The 17,523-nt window shown below is 44.1% G+C and overlaps 1 protein-coding gene across 2 annotated transcripts in view; it reads left to right on the top strand.

The window, feature by feature from the left end:
• Positions 1–312: 312 nt before the first annotated feature.
• Positions 313–17,523, top strand: part of GRIP1 (glutamate receptor interacting protein 1) — a 739,429-nt gene continuing 722,218 nt past the window's right edge. For both annotated transcript variants that reach the window (XM_051846415.2, XM_051846410.2), the window contains exon 1: positions 313–1,011. In XM_051846415.2, coding sequence (XP_051702375.2) covers positions 954–1,011 — 58 coding nt within the window. In that variant the 5' untranslated portion in view covers positions 313–953. The remainder of the gene's footprint in view (positions 1,012–17,523) is intronic.

Here is a 17,523-nt window from a genome sequence, read left to right as displayed (position 1 = left end):
GAGCTTCTCCGCTCGTGCCTTCCCCGCCCGACTAGCAAATGTGTCCCTGGGACCCGCCAGCGCTGACCATCGCCAAAGTTGCCATTGCCCTCCATCGAGGGCGAAGTTAGCGAATCAGTGGCTGCGACTCGCAACTTGGGGGAGGGGGCGACAGCCAGGGCGGGGGGCGCGCGGCGAGGAGGAGGGACTAGACGGAAGGACACTGCCCCCTACTCTGTCGAGGTCGTCGCCTAAGCCGGGGAACCGCCAGCTGAGGCTTGGGGAGGGAGTAGTGGCTGTAGAGGATCGCCGTGGGCTCCACACCGCGGCCAGGCGCCTGGCTTGGTACCTGGCCCGGCGGGCGCGCCTCGCAGGCCGTCGGCCCGGGGCGCGGAGGGTGTGAGCGCGCGCGCCCCTCCGTGCCCGCTCAGCCTCGCGCGCGTCTCCGGGGAGGCTCCCGCGAGCGGCGCCTGGGGAGCCGGCAGCCTCAGTCCTGCCGCCGGCGCGGCTTTGTGAGGCTGCAGCAGCGGCGGCGGCGGCGGCGGCTCCGAGTCCCACCTGCTGGCGGAGGAGACGAGGAAGGGGGAGGGGGAAGCGGAGGTAGAGGAGGAGGAGGGGTAAAAGGCGGCGGCGCCAGCCTACTCCTGCCGCCGGCGCCCACCTCACGGGGGCTCCGCAGTGCCCCGCTCTCGGCCTGCACCGGCCCCCCGCCCCCCGGCCCGGCCTCCGCAGCTGCAGCCCCTCAGCCCTGCCCAGCGCGGCCCGGCCCGGCTCGGCCGCCACCGCCACCCGGAGCCTCGGCGAGTTTGAGTCGAGCGCGGGGCGCGCGGCGCCGCCTCGATGCGCCCGGGAGCCGCCTCGGCGCCCCAGCCCCGCTGAACAGCCCCTGGCGCGAGGCGGGCGAGGAGGTGCGGCGAGCCCCGGAGAGAGGGAACGAGCGAGCGAGCCCGAGCCCGAGCGCCGGAGCCGACACCATGCCCGGCTGGAAGAAGAATATCCCCATCTGCCTGCAGGCGGAAGAGCAGGAGCGAGGTGAGTGGGGCGCCGCGTGGGGCGAGGCAGGGCCGGGGGTCCGCGCCGGGGCCGCCCCCGCTGCCTCCCGGTGTCCGACTCCCGCCCGACCTGGCCGGCGGCCGCGGGGGAGGGGCGCCGCGCCCTCGGGGCCCGCTCGGGAGTCCAGGTGGCGTCGCGCGAACTCGGAGAGGCTCTTCTGGGGGGAGGACCGAGGGGCCGAGGCGCGGTGCCATAGCGGGGAACTTTGCGCCAGGCGGGGACGGAGGGCGAACTCCAGCTTCTCCCGGGCCCGGCCGCACGTGGAGTCCGAACGGCCCTGCGTGCGGTGGGCGCCGGGGGTGCGGGTGTGGCGTGTGTGTTTGTGTGTTGGGGGCTGGGGGGAGACCCCGCGGTGCTTTAAGTGACTTTACAAACTTTCCTGCTCCTCCCGCGGCCGCCTTCGCGGTGTCCCCGCCCCTGGCTGGGCTGCCAGGGTGTTGCCAAGCCCAAAGTTGCTGGAGGTCCCCTAAAGGGTTTGGGGGTGCGAGAAAGGGGCGCTGCCGCGATTTTCTGGAGGAGAAAGCTGTCCCAGGGCCCAGGGTCTGGGGCATGGAGCGACTGCCTGGGCGATGAGTTATGCCCCAGCGCAGTCCCAGCTGTCGGGTTGATACCGCAGGACTGCGGGATTTTCTTAATTACTGTCTGTTTTCTTTGTGAAAGGCGGCTCTCCGTGCCAGGTGCCTTGCAGACCTTTTGTGTTTCAGCCTCACACGTGTGCTGGGCACGTTGCTCTTAACTGATTCGCGGAGAGGAAAGTTGAAGGCCGTTTGCACCTGCTAGGCTCGATTCTGCGGAGGTCATTGCATGGCGTTTGGGTTGCGCAGAGGTTGGCCAGGAGTTCATCTCCGTAACCTGGATATGCTGTGCAGAGTGCACCAGAATTTCCTATACAGGCCTCGTGGGGCTGGAGGGGTGTGCACACTGGCTCTGCCAGCACCCAGAGGGACTCTGACCGGTGAGGTTCACCAGGGTTTAATCTCCTGCTCCTTCGACCAAGGCCTGTGCTGTCTTCGAGGAAAAGGCTCTAGCGCTGGATGGGTTTCAGATTCAGGGTCTGCCTGGGTTGTGGCAAACCGTCTCTGCTTGGAGGTTAAGTGGTGCTGCATGGGTGGGAAAGCAGGAAGTCAGGCTGGAGTGTGGCGAAGGCAGAGTTGTCTGCTGAGCTTGATGAGCCGTATGCACGGTGGTTTGGTTATTGGGCATGCCAAAAGTTTCAGGCTTTTCAAATGCGCACTATGGAAAAACCAATGTGCAACTTTCAGTTTTTCTCTAGGTGGCACAACCTGTCTTTGGTTTATATCCTGTTAACGACTCAGGGAATTTATCCCTTTAAAGCCACTTCCTTATTAGATTTGTGCATTCGTTTCTCCAGCACGCTTTTTGGCCGGCGACCTTACATTTACCCACTCAGAAGGCATCCCTGCTTCAGAAATGCTTCTGCTTTCCCCTTTAGAAAGTCATATCTTAAAAGTTGCAAATACGGGTACTGGTCATTTATAACCAAGTAAAGCATTAAATTAAAGCGTTCTGCCAAACATGGAGTGTTCTATCAACTAAATGTCACAATGCACTTTGATTAAAAAATCACAGTGCTGTCATCAAATTTCATTGGAATGTTAAAGTGGGTAGATTTTGGAGTGTGACAAAATGCACTTGTATGTCTTTTGCAGATATGGTAACTTTGAAAGATGATCACCTAATTTGTTTGATGGAAATAGGACTGAAATTCCTCCAGAACATTAAACATTGGAATCCGAAACTGGGTATTTTGCAGTTGTTCACCCAATAGGGGAAGCAGGGAAGGCCTGTTACTTAGTATCTTTTTTCATTCTAAAGGCTCTTAGCTTGTTACTTGTATAATGAGATACTTTTCTAAATAATGAGTGCATTTTGTTTGTGGCATTTTTGTGTCGAAATTTCTTTTAAAATCTGTGCAATAGCAGTGTTGGTGGTGGTGCTGCTGTGTGTGTGTGTGTATGTGTGTGTGTGAACTGAGATGCCTCCATGACTTAAAAGTGTGGATCAGAGGATACTGCTTAGATTTGGCTTATCCTTTTGGGAGAATTTTATTGCAAAAGGATGAACAGTGTTTCCTTTTTTGCATTTGGAAGTCATCTCACATCTAGTTTTTTGTTTTGTTTTGCTTTTGCTGTGGAACTTAAATTTAAGTGATTCATATAGTGTTGAATTAGGTTCTTTTAAAATATAAGCAGATTATATTGTAGGTTGGTCAGGAAAATAATGAACATGGAACAAATACATTTTTAATTTTGTCTAGGAATAACATTGAGCAAAAGGTCAATTTCTAGTATCTTACCATTAAATTCTAGGGTTGTTTGTGCTCAGTAACTGTTGCTTCCTCCACATACATCCCACTCCCAATTTACGTTTAAGCATTCTAAAGCCTATTATGGAGACTACTCTAGCATAACGTTTTTCATGTGTATGTTACTTAAATCTGTTTCTGAAATATAATGCAAATTAATACATTAAGGACCACAAATTTGAAAAAGTATTCTTTAATAAAATTATTAATCTCAAAGATTGATTGAGGGGAACAATCTTACTTGGTGTTGTCACATACAAAAAAATTTGGCTAATCTGTGTAACTTCATGTGATACCAACACAGCATTCAAAACTTGGGGTCATCTTGAAGGCTTTTGTCAAGATGATATTGAGAGAGCTATTGCTATTGTATACAATGGTGAGTAGAGAAACTATAACATGGTTTGTTGTAGCAGATGTAGTGAGTTACAGAATGACGTGAAGAATTACCCATGTAAGATGTCATACTGCTAAAATTCAGGGCACATTTCTCTGTCCTCCTGATTTTCTGCTGGAGCTGCTAAATCCAATTCATTTAGACACCATGTAATAACTTTTGGGTAAATGTTTTAGAAGAGGCTTGATTTCAAAGACTATTATGTTTCATGTTCCTTCCCATCAAATTAAATTCAGTAACTTATTGGTTTTATATCTGCTTATTAACTGTGTGTAATAAGAATATAGTTATTGAGGAAAATCTCAGTGTAAAAGAATAGATGCCTCTGTAATTAACAATGCTTTTCTTTTGGCTTGTAAGCTTTCCTTCTGATTTGTGTAACTTTGGCTAGTAAATGTTCATTTGTGCTTTAATGTGTGGCTGCAATGTGAAATCATACTGCTAAGGAAGACTATATATCCCTTCTGTTTCTGCAAGCGCACTTCCTGATGTTATTAGTTTCTGAGGAAAATATTAAATGGTATTTTTCTCATTTCATTCTGTTTTATATTTAAACTTAATATGAGTGTTGTCTAATTCAATAGATATGATAAATGCATTTCACATTACAACATATATATTCACCAGGGGAAGATTGTGCATGCTTATAGATCTCCACATCCCTACCTTTTTGTTCTCATAGGTTTTGAAGATCAACCAATGAACTTGAGAATTTCCCTTTGAACTTTGTTTGCAGAAATTGTCAGTTTTTGCTTATGTTTTGGCACATGAGGCTATATGGGTATCCTCAGATTTAAAGAACTAACTGGGGCCAGCACTGTGGCATGGTGGGTAAAGCTACCGCTCGCAGTGCCAACATACCATATGGGTACCGGTTCAAGTCCTGGCTGCTGAACTTTCAATCCAGCTCTCTGCTAGGGCCTGAAAAAGCAGTAGAGGATGGTCCAAGTTCTATGGCCCCTGTGCCCACATGGGAGACCCTGAAGAAGCTTCTGACTCCTGGTTTCAGGACGGCCCAGCTCCAGCTGTTGCAGCCATTTGGGAAGTGAACCAGTAGATGGAAGACCTCTCTCTCTTCCTCTGCCTCTGTGTCTCTGTAACTCTGCATTTCAAATAAATAAATTTTTTAAAAAATTGTTTCTATAAAATAGCTAGGAGAAAGCAGAGGGAGGTTAAAGTGTGTGCTTCTGTTACACCCTTGGTCTGTCAGTTTCCACATCACAAGACTGTACTCTACAGCCTGCTTAACAAAAAGTTCAACTTGGAATTTGAGTTTTGAGCAGTGTACATTGTGGGGGGGGGGGGACAGAAGAAATACAATGCAGCTAGGGTCTTCTCTGGATCAGGCACTGTGTTAGGCATTTCACAGGTATTATTTGGTATAATCCTTACAGCATACCTGAAAGGTGGTGTCTTTACCAGAAGAAGAAAGAGTCTGAACTAATAAATTTGCCTGAAGTAACAAAGCTAAGACATAGGGCAGCAGTTTCTAAGGAGATAACACAGAAAAAAAGCTGAGTTAACTTTTGAAATGAAGTTCATAGCATTTTACTAACATTATAGCATCTTATAAGTTTTTGGCAGGATTTTAATCAATTTAATCAACTGCTATAAAATTTTTGATTAGGAATCAGAAGAGTTTTTTTTTTTTAGTTACATATACTGGGAAAACATTTCTAAGGTCTATTTTGAGATTTTGACACACTGACTTGTGTAGTTCTGTTAACTCTCTTACAATAAGGATTGAAACTTCAACATATTTTAGTAGAATTACTTAACTAAGGCAACCCATTTAAGTGAATAACTTTCCACCAAACAGATTATTGCATAGTTTTTCTTCTTTCCATAGAGTATTTGCTATAAAGGCTAGAATTAACAAGAACTGGTTGTTTGCCTCACTGTGGTGAACTTGGAGGTTACTGTTTGTTAATAGCCACTGTGCATTTGCTCCATTGCTATCCTTTTATTTAATTAAAGTCATATATCTGAACCTTCAGTCTGGCTACCTGACAGATGGCCTACTAGCCAAAGAAAGGCACCTCAGATAATGCTTCCTTCTGCAGCAACCAGATTGGTTTCTTTTCTTTTTTAAATTTTTATTTATTGAGAGAGGTAGACAAAGAGAGTGGTAGAAAACTAGAGAGGTAGAAGTAGGCATGGGGGGGGGGTTAGTTTCCTGACTATAAGTACAAAAAAAAATCTATTGATACAAATTTCCTTATTCAAGAAGCCTACTGCTTTAGACAGGTCAGTGGCCATTGGTAGTGGTGTTGCCAGTTTTATTGGAATGTCAATGTTATCTAAATATATTTGACAATTAAAATGTACTGGTTTAATTTCTTACCCTCTTTCATTTCAACAGTCATTGAACTTTAAGCACCAAATCAAGTGATGAATAGAATGTGAAGATATGGTTTGTAGCCTAGATAGAGCCCATAGCTCCTGTGCAGTGATTGATAACCACATCTTTGAAGTTGGACTGCATTGGGTTTAAATTTGCTTCAGCACTTAGTAGCTCTGTGGCTTTTTAACCTTTCAACACCCCTGAGTCTTTTATTGAAGAGGAGGACAAACAACATCTGTCTCTTGTGAGGATTAAATGAAATGAATGAATGTGAAAAATTTGGGATAGAATCATGTGGTTAAGGGCTCAATGATGGCAACTGTCATTATTTTTATGATATCTTGATCTGTAAACTTAATACCATGGGGTATCCTGATGATGAAATGATAACATTTTTATTCTTTTAAAAACCTCATGAATAGCTTTTAAAGTCCTGTGTTTTAGGAAAAGCTACACTGGAACACAGAACTTTATGAGGCCAAGGTCTTTGATACATGGTCTTTGATACATGCTAGTCTGACTCGCTCCTGAAGGGGAAGAGATTCCTGTGTGGGGAGAAAGGCAGCCCAGGCCATACTTCATACCCTTAGCAAATGTTCACTGAGCACGGGCAGCCAGCATGGTTGTTCAGGATGAGAAAATCTTGGTTCCTGCTTTCAAGGAGAGTATTAAGTACAGCTGTGAAGTCATGCCTGTACCAGCATCTCCAGTACCACCTCTCTCCTCCTGTACAGATGGGTGTCAGGGGAGCAGAGAGGAGGGCTTGAGTGTGCTGGGAGTGAGTGCAGAGAACAAAGTGCCCAAGGACAGCTGTCAGAGTACGTAACACAGAGAAAGTGTTAGACGACTTGGAGGGGAGAAGGTTAGGAGGTGGGGAGGAGCCGTGAGAAAAAGCTATTTCAGGCAGACAGCATGGTATGTTCCAAAGCATTTTGCAGTGAGGTACTCCAAGAACCACAACTGGTTTCTTAAGGAGCTGAAGTATAGAATATGAGCATGCATATGGAGGATAGAACACAAATATGTTTGAGATGGGAGAACTTGGTGGAAAAACATGAGACTGGGAGAGGGCCAGATCTGGAACTTCATGCTAGTGTAGAGTTCAAAGAGTATCCATCAGGCAATGAGGCACTAATTGAAGAACTTCCAACAGAGGACTGACAGGAGCAGCTTTCAGAAGGATGTTTACTTTACTTTTTTTTTTTTTAAACTTTATGTATGTATTTGAAAGTCAAGTTACAGAGGGAAAAAGACAGATTTTTTTTTTTTTTTCCCATTCACTGGATCACTCCCCAGGTGGCTAAAACCAGGAGCCAGGAGCTTCATCCATGTCTCCCACGTGAGTAGCAGGTGCCCAAACACAGGCCAGCTTCTGTTGCTTTCCCCAGGCCATTACTAGGGAGATGGATTGGAAGTGGAGCAGCCAGGACACAAATTGGTGCCTGTATGGGATGTCAGCATCCCAGATGGCTTTACCCAATAAACCATAGCCCCAGACCCCAGAAAGATTTATAAAAGGAGTAATTTGGAGGGGGCAAGAATCTGGTAAGCTGCTACTACCCTCTGTTTCAGGCTGTATAGAGATACTGAAGAGGAGGGCTGGTGACCAGGTAAAAGCAGGAATTATGGAAGGGGCAGGTCTTTGGTTCATGTACTGATTGGCATTAGAGTTGTATTTTAAGACACAGTATTATGATACAGAATTTAGTATCCTTTCCTCCAATTATTGTCTTTCTTGACGTCCCTACCAGCAAATCTACAAAAGGGAAAAAGGACACATAATCTAGGACACATAATCTAGTAGAATAATGTAAAAATAAAGGACTACCAGAGCAACTAGCTACCAGTCTGGGTCATGATGATAGCTTATTGTGCACTAGCTTTTTTCTTTTAATTATATAAAATTTTTATACTACTTAATGAAACCATAATTATCCTTTCCTCTTATCTCTTAAAACTAAGTTTGAATTTTATGTTATTTTTAAACTGAATGAGAAAAAATGGTAAAATGGTAATTATTTTTATAGAAATGTCTTCCTTAAGAGAATTAGACAGTTTTATTTTCCAAAACAACTGAATACTATGTGAATACAGTGTTTTTTTTTTTTTTTTTTAAGATTTATTTATTTGAAAGGCAGAGTTACTGAGAGGCAGAGCGAGAGCGAGAATATCTTCCATCTGCTGGGTCACTTCCCAAATGGCTGCAACACTGGAGCTGAGCCAGTCTGAAGCCAGGAGTCTGGAGCTTCTTCCAGGTCTCCCACTTGGGTGTAGGGGCCCAAGGATTCAGGCCATCTTCCACTGCTTTCCCAGGCACATTTGCAGGGAGGGAGCTGGATTGGAAGTGCAGCAGCTGGGACTCAACCTGGCACCCATATGTGATGTCGGTACTGCAGGTTGTGGCTTTTCTCACTACACCACAGTGCTGGCCCCTGTGAATGCAGTTTGTTTATTGATTTATTTTTGGATAGGCAGAGTTAGACAGTGGGAGAGACAGAGACAAAGGTCTTCCTTATGTTGGTTCACCCCACCCCCCACCCCATGGCTGCTACGGCCGGCGCTGCGCCGATCCGAAGCCAGGAGCCAGGTGCCTCCTCCTGGTCTCCCATGCGGTGCAGGCACCCAAGCACTTGGGCCATCCTCCACTGCCTTTCCGGGCCACAACAGAGAGCAGGACTGGAAGAGGAGCAGCTGGAACTAGAACCCTGCGCCCATATGGGATGCCAGCGCTGCAGGTGGAGGATTAGCCAAGTGAGCCGCAGCGCCGGCCCCCTGAACGCAGTTTTAATACATAAACTGGACTCAATAAGCCATTTTCCTGGCTCTGTGGCCTAGGCATAGACTTTGCCTGGTAACTTTGCCTTTCTCCTCTGTAGAATAAGGATGGCCCCTTGGTGAAATCTATGATTGTTACATTGTTATATTACAAAGGTGGGAAGTTGGTGAAAGACTGAAGGTTATATAGTTTATTTATCCATTACTGGGCCATCTCATTATTTGCATAACTTCTGTTACATAAAGTACAATTTTCCTTAAAAATCTTAATTTTTACTTTTCCAAATATATTCCGAGGTTTCCCCTGCAGACTTTACCTGTAACGTGTATAACAAAGTCATAAAGCAACTCCTTTGTAACAAAGTGACTCAAGTGATGCAACTAAGTTACAATGAGTACAGTTTTGCACAGCTACCCAAGGCAGGCTCATTCCTAGCTACAGCTGGGAATGTCTAATTCAAATGCTGAGTGGCTTCCTATTAATTTTCTAAACCCCCCCCCCCTTTTTCTTTTAAGAAGACTTATTTTCTCCAGTCCAGGCTTCTGACCTAAACCCAATATCCAAACGACCACTATTTCTCAAATTGAAATCATGTTTGGAGCTTTTGTAAGGAAGAAAAAAAATCTTGTCGGTCTCCCCTGCCAACTTTGTTTATTTTTTATTACACTGCTTAAATATGTACTAATGTAAAAGTAGATGCAAACTCTTGGTGCTTCTAGCTCTCTCACAACCACGTAGCCAAAACAGATTTTACAAATGAAACACCAACAACACTACCCTGATAATCAATAAAATTAAAATTAACTGCATTAATTTTACGTGACTTGATATTATTTGCCTGAAACTGAATTCTCTTTTATGTATGCATGTAAATACAATCTTTGCTGTTTTGGAAGGCAGTAGTGCTACTTTCTAGTTAGTTCTATTGGAAGGCAATAGTGCTACCTTCTTATGGCAAATTGGCTTTAACAGCCTAATGTCGCTTTGGTCTTTCTTGGGCCTTCATCATTTATACTTGAAGTCTTCCGTTCTCATTGGCCTGTTTAGCATTGTGATCCTAAATCCCAAACAGTTTTGGTATTGAAATTGGTGGCAGTATCAGGCTGCATACGGATCTACATTTGTGCTTCTTAGACTGTTAGTGGTGAAAGGCTGTTTTTCCCATCTGTCAAGGCTGATATGTGGTCCAATGGCACAGTGCACTATGTGAAACTCAGCCTGAGTTTGACCACACCTGTTCATGTCAGTGTCTATCCAATGAGATGAGACTACGAATTACAGACTTGGATATTATCAGATTGCTACAGGAATTTGTAAACATCTGCCCTCATTTTCAGTAGTTATCTAACCAGGGGGAGGTAATAAATGATTTCCTGACTGGCACAATCCATAGACCACACTTAGAATAGTGCTATTTAGAATCTGTATACATAGCTGGGATTGAGAAGAGCTCAGAAAGAAGTGTATGTGTGTAAACATTTACACACTTTTAAAAAACATATTTATTTGACAAGCAGTGTTAGACAGATCTTCCATCCGCTGGTTCATGCCTCAAGTGGTCGCAACTGCCAGGACTGGGCCAGTCCAAAATTAGGAGCCCAGAGCTTCTACTGGGTCTCCAACATGGGTGCAGGGGTCCAAGAACTTGGGTCATTCTATGTTGCTTTCCCATGTGCATTGGCAGAGAGTTGGATGGACATGGAGCAGCTGGGACCTGAACTGGCACCCACATGGGATGCCAGCACCACAGGAAGTGGTTTTACCCACTATGCCACAGTGCCAGCCCCATACATACCACTTTTTAAAAAGATTGATTTCTTTATTTGAAAGAGTGACAGAGAAGCAGAGAAAGATCTGGTTCACTCCCCATTGGCTGCAAGGATTGGGCCAGGCTAAACCCAGGAGCCAGGAACTCCATTCAGATCTCCCGCATGGGTGGCAGGGGCCCAAGCACTCTGGCCATCTTCCACTGCCTTCCGAGACACATTAGCAGGGATCTGGATTGGAAGTGGAGCAGCTGGGACTCCATCTGACACTCTGATATGGAATGCCAGGCTTGCAAGCAAGCAGTGGATTAGCTTGCTGCACCATAATACCAACTCTTGCACACTGCCTTTAAGATGCACAGAGACAGCTTATTTTCTGTCATTGATTTTTACCTTGTCTTTAAGCTTCCATTCGTACTGAAAATGGGAAACATCTGATCTTCTCAGTTGAGAGCACCTTAGTTTCTGGTTTAAAAGCTCTTGGGTCATTTCTCTAATTTCTAAAGGGTGTTTCTTTCCTTGTTCCCAAGATGGTGTTCAAGTGAAGGAGCAAGCTTGGTTTCCTCATGGTACTGGATGAAGGTGTTTTGTTCCTTGTGTGATCCTCCTTGTGAGCACTGCTCTGTACATGGCTTGCTTGGTGACTGGGCATCATGCCTTGTGACCCACTGAAATTAGAGTGTTCCCATTTGGTCTTTTCAGTGTCATCCTGGCAGCTGATTTGGACTTCCTGGTCCTGCCCATTGTGTCTGGTTGTGAGATCCGTAAGGTCAGTGGCCTTATGCTCAGGCTTCTTCTGAGTACCAGTCCTATCAACATTTCTGTATCCCTCCTGGGAGCCAGAGGATGCTTACCTGTTTTCCCTGAATTTCTGATAGTTTGTAGGTTCTTGGGTGGTGTGTCGAGCTCCACCTGTCTTAGGTACCTTTTACAGATGTTGCCACCCTGTTGGTCCAATGCCACGTTGACTGCTAGATGTGTTAACCAAGAGACCTTCATGCTTATTGAGGAGAGTCGTTGGCTGCAGTGTTCTCTAATGCCCTCAAAGCATTGCTAGTGCAAAGCATTGCAGGAGCTAGTGTTTCCTTTTGTACTTGCCAAGGAGTTTTGAATCCTTGCATGGTGTCAGACAGTTGGGGACAATCTTTTACTCCCATTCCACCTTTCTTTTTCCCTATTGTCTCAGACACCTGAAGTGTTTTAATTGACCCAGAAACTAAAAATTGGAAGGGACAGAGATTAGAAGTGTAAATGAATAATAAGAAGGAAGAGTCTTATTCCAGCGTAGGGTGAGTGCCTCCTCCTAAGGTCTGAATATCAGGGGAGAAGGAAAGAATAGCCATAGGACTCAGAGATGACATCACTTGAAGCTGGTAAGTAATTTGACCCATGCTCTCTGTTGGTCTAACTTGTATACAAACCTTTCTCAGTAAATACTTTTACTAGAAATTCACCCTTTATATTCCATCAGCAAATGTGTAAACATGAGAACTGATGTATTTCTTCTCATAGTTGGTAATGTAATGTGCATTTGCTGTTAGATTTTGATATATTTTAAAGTCCTCTTTGAATTTTGAATAAAGATGTAAACAGTTCACTATTTATACTTGTGTGAATGGATGTTAGGATTAATAAATCTTTCCTTGTGAAGTGTTAATTTTTTATTTTCACAGCTGTTGAATAAAGCAGACAACATGAAAATCTTAGACACAGGTTGGCAGAATAAATTACTAGAATTTATGTTTTCTTTAAAGTACAGCTCATCATTTGAGAAAAAGATAATGAATGTAGTTTTTACCTGTTAGTACATTGAAGAAACAACAACATAGTACAAAATAATATAGGTAAACATTCAGGTAATGATGTGGTGGGTATTTATTTTCCTTGATATAGTCTAGTATTTATATTGCACAAATTCCATGGAAAAAAACATTGACAGGAATGTACTAATACCTTTATAAAATCACCCTTAGATAGTCGCAAGCATTTCTACATTGCCATTTTCAGAAGTGTCAAGATTGTTGACTAAAAGAGAATGGCACTTAAAATTAGGTTTTTCAGATGAATTCAAGGATTGCTTTTTAAATGTATAATTTTCCAGTATGTGCAGAGAACATTTCATTAAATGAAAACCTTGAGTAAGGCAATATAAATTTAGTTTCTTTGTTACGACTTGTCCCCCTCCCCTCATAATTTTAGTTATGAAAACTTGCCAGACTAGAACAGACACCTGTAGTGCTATGTCTGCAGAGAAAGCCACTTAACTGGCTTTGTTAGCTTGAATGCTGATAGCTAGGTGAGACTCTTACATCCAAAGGGTAGTCCTAGTTTTTTTAATCAATCATATAAAATTGTTGTGTATACTTTTGGCTGCATATTCAATGGCTGTGTTTGCTTAAACCCCTTCCCTCCCAGATCCCAATGATCATACAGGCTGCTGTAACAAAATACTGTAGACTGGGTGCTGTAAACAATAGAAACTCATTTTATTACAGTTCTGGAAGCCAGAAGGCCATTATCAAGATGCCAGCATGATTGGTTACTGGTAAAAGTTTCCCCCACTGGTTGGCAGATGGCTGCCTTCTCATTTACATGGTTACATGGTTCATCTGCATGCATGTGCACATGAACATGTGTACACACACAGCAAGAGTGAGCAAGATCGAGAAAGAAACTGAGCATGCTCTGTCTCTTATAGGCATGCTAATCCTATTGGATCAGGGACCCACCTTCATAGCTTCATTTAGTCTTAATTACTTCCATAGAGACCCCCAATCTCCAGATATAGTCACACTGGGGATTAGGGCTCACATATGAATTTTGGTGGGAACAGAAATATTAAGTCCATGACAGGAACAGAAAATCATTGAATGGTTTAAATGTGTTTTTTATTAATTTCATCTTTCAGATTCCAAAAACTACTTATTTTGAACAGAAGTTGGTGTTCTGGTTTTAAAACAATTTTTGACAGATTTCCCATTGAATATCTATATTCCCTCTATTTGAATCTGGGCAAGCTTGTGGCTGGCTTAGCCAATAGAGTATAATGGAACTGATGTGTGAATTCTGAGACTATGATACAAAAACCAATCTGATTTTCCCTTTTTAGCTGGAATGCTGGTGTCTGAGCCACCAGGAAGCTAAGTTCTTCCAACTACCCTGAGGCCACTATCCTGTGAAGAAGTCAGTTCACATAGAATGAATTTGTATTGGTGTTCTGATGGGTAACCCTGGTCTTCTGGTCTTCCTTATATAGGCACCAGGCTTGTAATAAATGAGGTTTCAGATATTTTAGCCTCCAGTTATTGTCATCCTAGATTTTGGGTCTTCACAGATGATGTAGCAGACATCATGGACTAAAGACAAGCTATTCTCACTGTGTCTGAATTTATAACCTGTGGAATCCATGAACATGAAAAAATGGTCCTTAGAAATAGTTTAATTTATTTTACAGCAATAGAAACTGTAACATATCTATGGCCCCTGTATTATCTTTCTGTTACTATGATTAAATACATAAGATAAGCCATTAAGTAGATTGATTTTTGGCTCATGGTTTTGGAGGATTCACAGTTGAAGATTGGGCAGATTCCATTTGTTTGGTCCTCTGGGGAGCAATGCTGGCATGTGTGTGGAGGAAGGATCAGTATGGCAAACAGGAGGCAGAGGAGAGACATGGAGCATGTTCATCCATTTCTATGTTGTCTGTTCTTATGAAGCCAACTTGATTTGTTCTTGAGAGCTCCATCCCAAAAACCTAATCCAATCTAATCAATTCCCAAAGGGTCCACCTTCAAACACATAATTGCATTGTATCTCCACCCTTCATTCATTAGTATGAACCTTATTTCTTTAATCATCAACATAAGACTTTGGGGACAAATAGCAGAGACCTTTGGCATATGCCCAAAGTAATATTTAAACCATGGCAGCTCCTTATTGGATCCTTTTATATTTCTCTCTCAGTCCATGCTATTTGATTGGGTAGTTTATACACTAGAGAAATACCTATTTTAAACAGTTCTGGAGGATAGGAAGTCCAAGATCAAGACAACCACAGACTTGATGTCTAGTGAGGGCTGCTTTTTGCTTCGACAATGGCACCTTGTTGCTGTGTCCTCACATGGTCAAAGAGCAGAGGGGCAAAGTGCACTTGGGTGCCCATTCAATTTCTTTTAATGAGCATCAATCCATTCATGAAGGCAGAACTCTTGAAATTTAATAACTTACCCAAAGGTTCCACTTCTTAAGACTATCATGTTGGGTATTATGTTCCAACATCAGAATTTTGGAGGGACATACACATTCAAACCATAATAGCCCCCTTCTGGAGCACTCTCTGGGATTCATTGTCCATTATCAGCAAAACCCTTTATATCCTAAGCCTCTTCCATTAAGTCCACCCTCACTTCTTGCTCTAAGTGAAACTTGACTCTCACTAGGACCTGTGCTTCAAGTTCTTGGCTCCTCAGTTTGGTGTTGCCCAAATTCTTTTTCAATTGTTTTACCTGCTATTGTACCTAGGGGACTTAACTTCGATGACCACAGCCCAGACAAGGAATTCTCAAAGTGTGGGAAGTCTTGTAAATCATTGCAGAAGATCTGTGAGGTCAGAACTACTTCCATAATACCAAGACATTACTTACCTTTTGAACGTTCCTTACCTTCCTTCTGCCGTGAGTACACACTCTCGATTTGCAGAGGATGCGTAAGGTGTTCTGACGTCTTCATTCTGGCAGCAAAAGGAAGGTGGACTTGCTGCTAGTCTATCTGTCCTTATCTCTGTCTCTTCGCTCCGTATCCAGGAGCTCTGGCATAGAAACTCCCAAGTTGCTTCTGTCTCCTTTGTTCTTATTCTTCTCTTTGCCTGAATGACTTACTATCTTACCTTCTTTAGGTGTCTGCATAAACGTCACTTCCTTATTAGTGAGATCTTTAACTACCTTATTTGAAATTGCAACCTTTGTAACACTACTCTCATTCCCAGATTTATGTGTTTCTTTTTTAAAAGAATAATATTATTTACTTGAGAGAGAGTGAGGGAGCTTCCATCTGCTGTTTCACTCCCCCACATGCCCAGAATAGCTCTGGCTGGAATAGGCCAAAGTGAGGAGCTAGGAACTCCATCCAAGTCTCCAACATGTGTGGCAGGAACCCAAATACTTGGGTCGTCTGTTGCCTCCCATGTGCATTAGCAGGAAGCTGGATCTGAAGCATGGAGTAGATGAAACTGGAGCCAGGCACTCTAACGTGGGTGTAGATATTGCAGCAGGTGTCCCAACTGGCAGATTAACCCCTGCTATACCACAACACCCACCCTAAGCTTTGTTTTCATAGTACCATATGACATACTATTTATTTTACTCTTATGTTTGTATATTGCATATGCCTACTGTTTATTTTTAATGGAAGTTCAGGATTTTTATCTGTTTTGGTACTGCTATATTCCCAACACATGAAGAATTACTTGGCTTGTGATAGGTGCTCAGTAATTATCTCTTCAGTAAATTAAGGCTCTTGGGCAATGTCACTAAGAGTGAGATGATTTGCAGGTGAAGGAATGGTTCTAGTAATATTTAGGCTTTCTATTGCTTTCAAGGATTATGTTTGAGTAAACTCTTTGATTTTAGAGAGTGCAGAACCAGGAAAATGTTGGCACCGTATCATTCTTTGTCTCCCCTTTAGTCCTGGAGAAGAATTGGGAACATAAATGAACTTTACCCTAAAAAAGCAGATGGAGAATGGGCAGCAGGGACTTTCCCTTCCACCTCTGACTGTCTATAGACTGGTCATTCAAAGCTGCTTTTAATCTTTGTTTTTTAAAAAGTGTTTATTTACTGTATTTATTTGAAAGACAGAGATACAGAGCAAGAGAGCAAGAGCACTTGTGAGCACTTCCTTGTGCGGGTTCATTTTCCAAATGGCTGCAACAGCTGAGGCTAGGCCAGGCTGAGACTAGGAACTGGGAACTCAACCCAGGTCTTCCACATAGGTGGCATGGACCCAAGTATTGGAACCATCCTGCTGCCTCCCAGGGTGCACGTTAGCAAGAAGCTGGAATCAAGATACAGCCAGGACTTAAACCAGTTGCTCTAATGTGGGATGCAGGCATCCCAAGTGGTTCTTAACTACTAGGTCAAATGCCTGCTTTGAAAACTGCTTTTTCCCTCTCTCTCTCTCTGCCTTTCCTCTCTCTGTGTAACTCTTTGAAATAAAATAAATCTTTTTTTTTTTATTTGACAGGTAGAGATATATATATATAGAGAGAGAGGTCTTCCTTCTGTTGGTTCACTCCCCAAATGGCCACTACAGCCAGCGCTGTGCTGATCCGAAGCCAGGAGCCAGGAGCTTCTTCCTGGTCTCCCATGCAGGTGCAGGGGCCCAAGCACTTGGGCCATCCTCCACTGCCCTCCCGGGCCACAGCAGAGAGATGGACTGGAAGAGGAGCAACCAGGACTAGAACCTGGCACCCATATGGGATGCCAGCATCGCAGGCAGAGGATTAACCAAGTGAGCCATGGCGCTGGCCCTCAAATAAATAAAATAAATCTATAAAAAAAAAAAAATAGGGGCTGGCACTGTGGCGCAGAGGGTTAACGCCCTTGCCTGAAGTGCCAGCATCCCATATGGGCGCTGGGTCGAGGCCCGGCTGCTTCATTCCAATCCAGCTCTCTGCTAGGCCTGGGAAAGCAGTAGAAGATGGTCCAAGTCCTTGGGCCCCTGCACCCATGTGGGAGACCTGGAAGAAGCTCCTGGCTTTGGTTCGGCACAGCTGTGGCTGTTATGGCCAATTGGGAAGTGATCCATCAGATGGAAGACCTCTCTCTCTCTGCCTTTCTCTCTGCCTCTTTTCTTTCTGTGTAACTCTGACTTTCAAATAAA

Source organism: Oryctolagus cuniculus, chromosome 11, assembly GCF_964237555.1.
Source record: "Oryctolagus cuniculus chromosome 11, mOryCun1.1, whole genome shotgun sequence".
In the NCBI taxonomy this organism is placed as follows: Eukaryota; Metazoa; Chordata; class Mammalia; order Lagomorpha; family Leporidae; genus Oryctolagus; species Oryctolagus cuniculus.
Note: the sequence above shows the minus strand (reverse complement) of the source record. Positions and strands in the feature narration are given on the sequence as shown.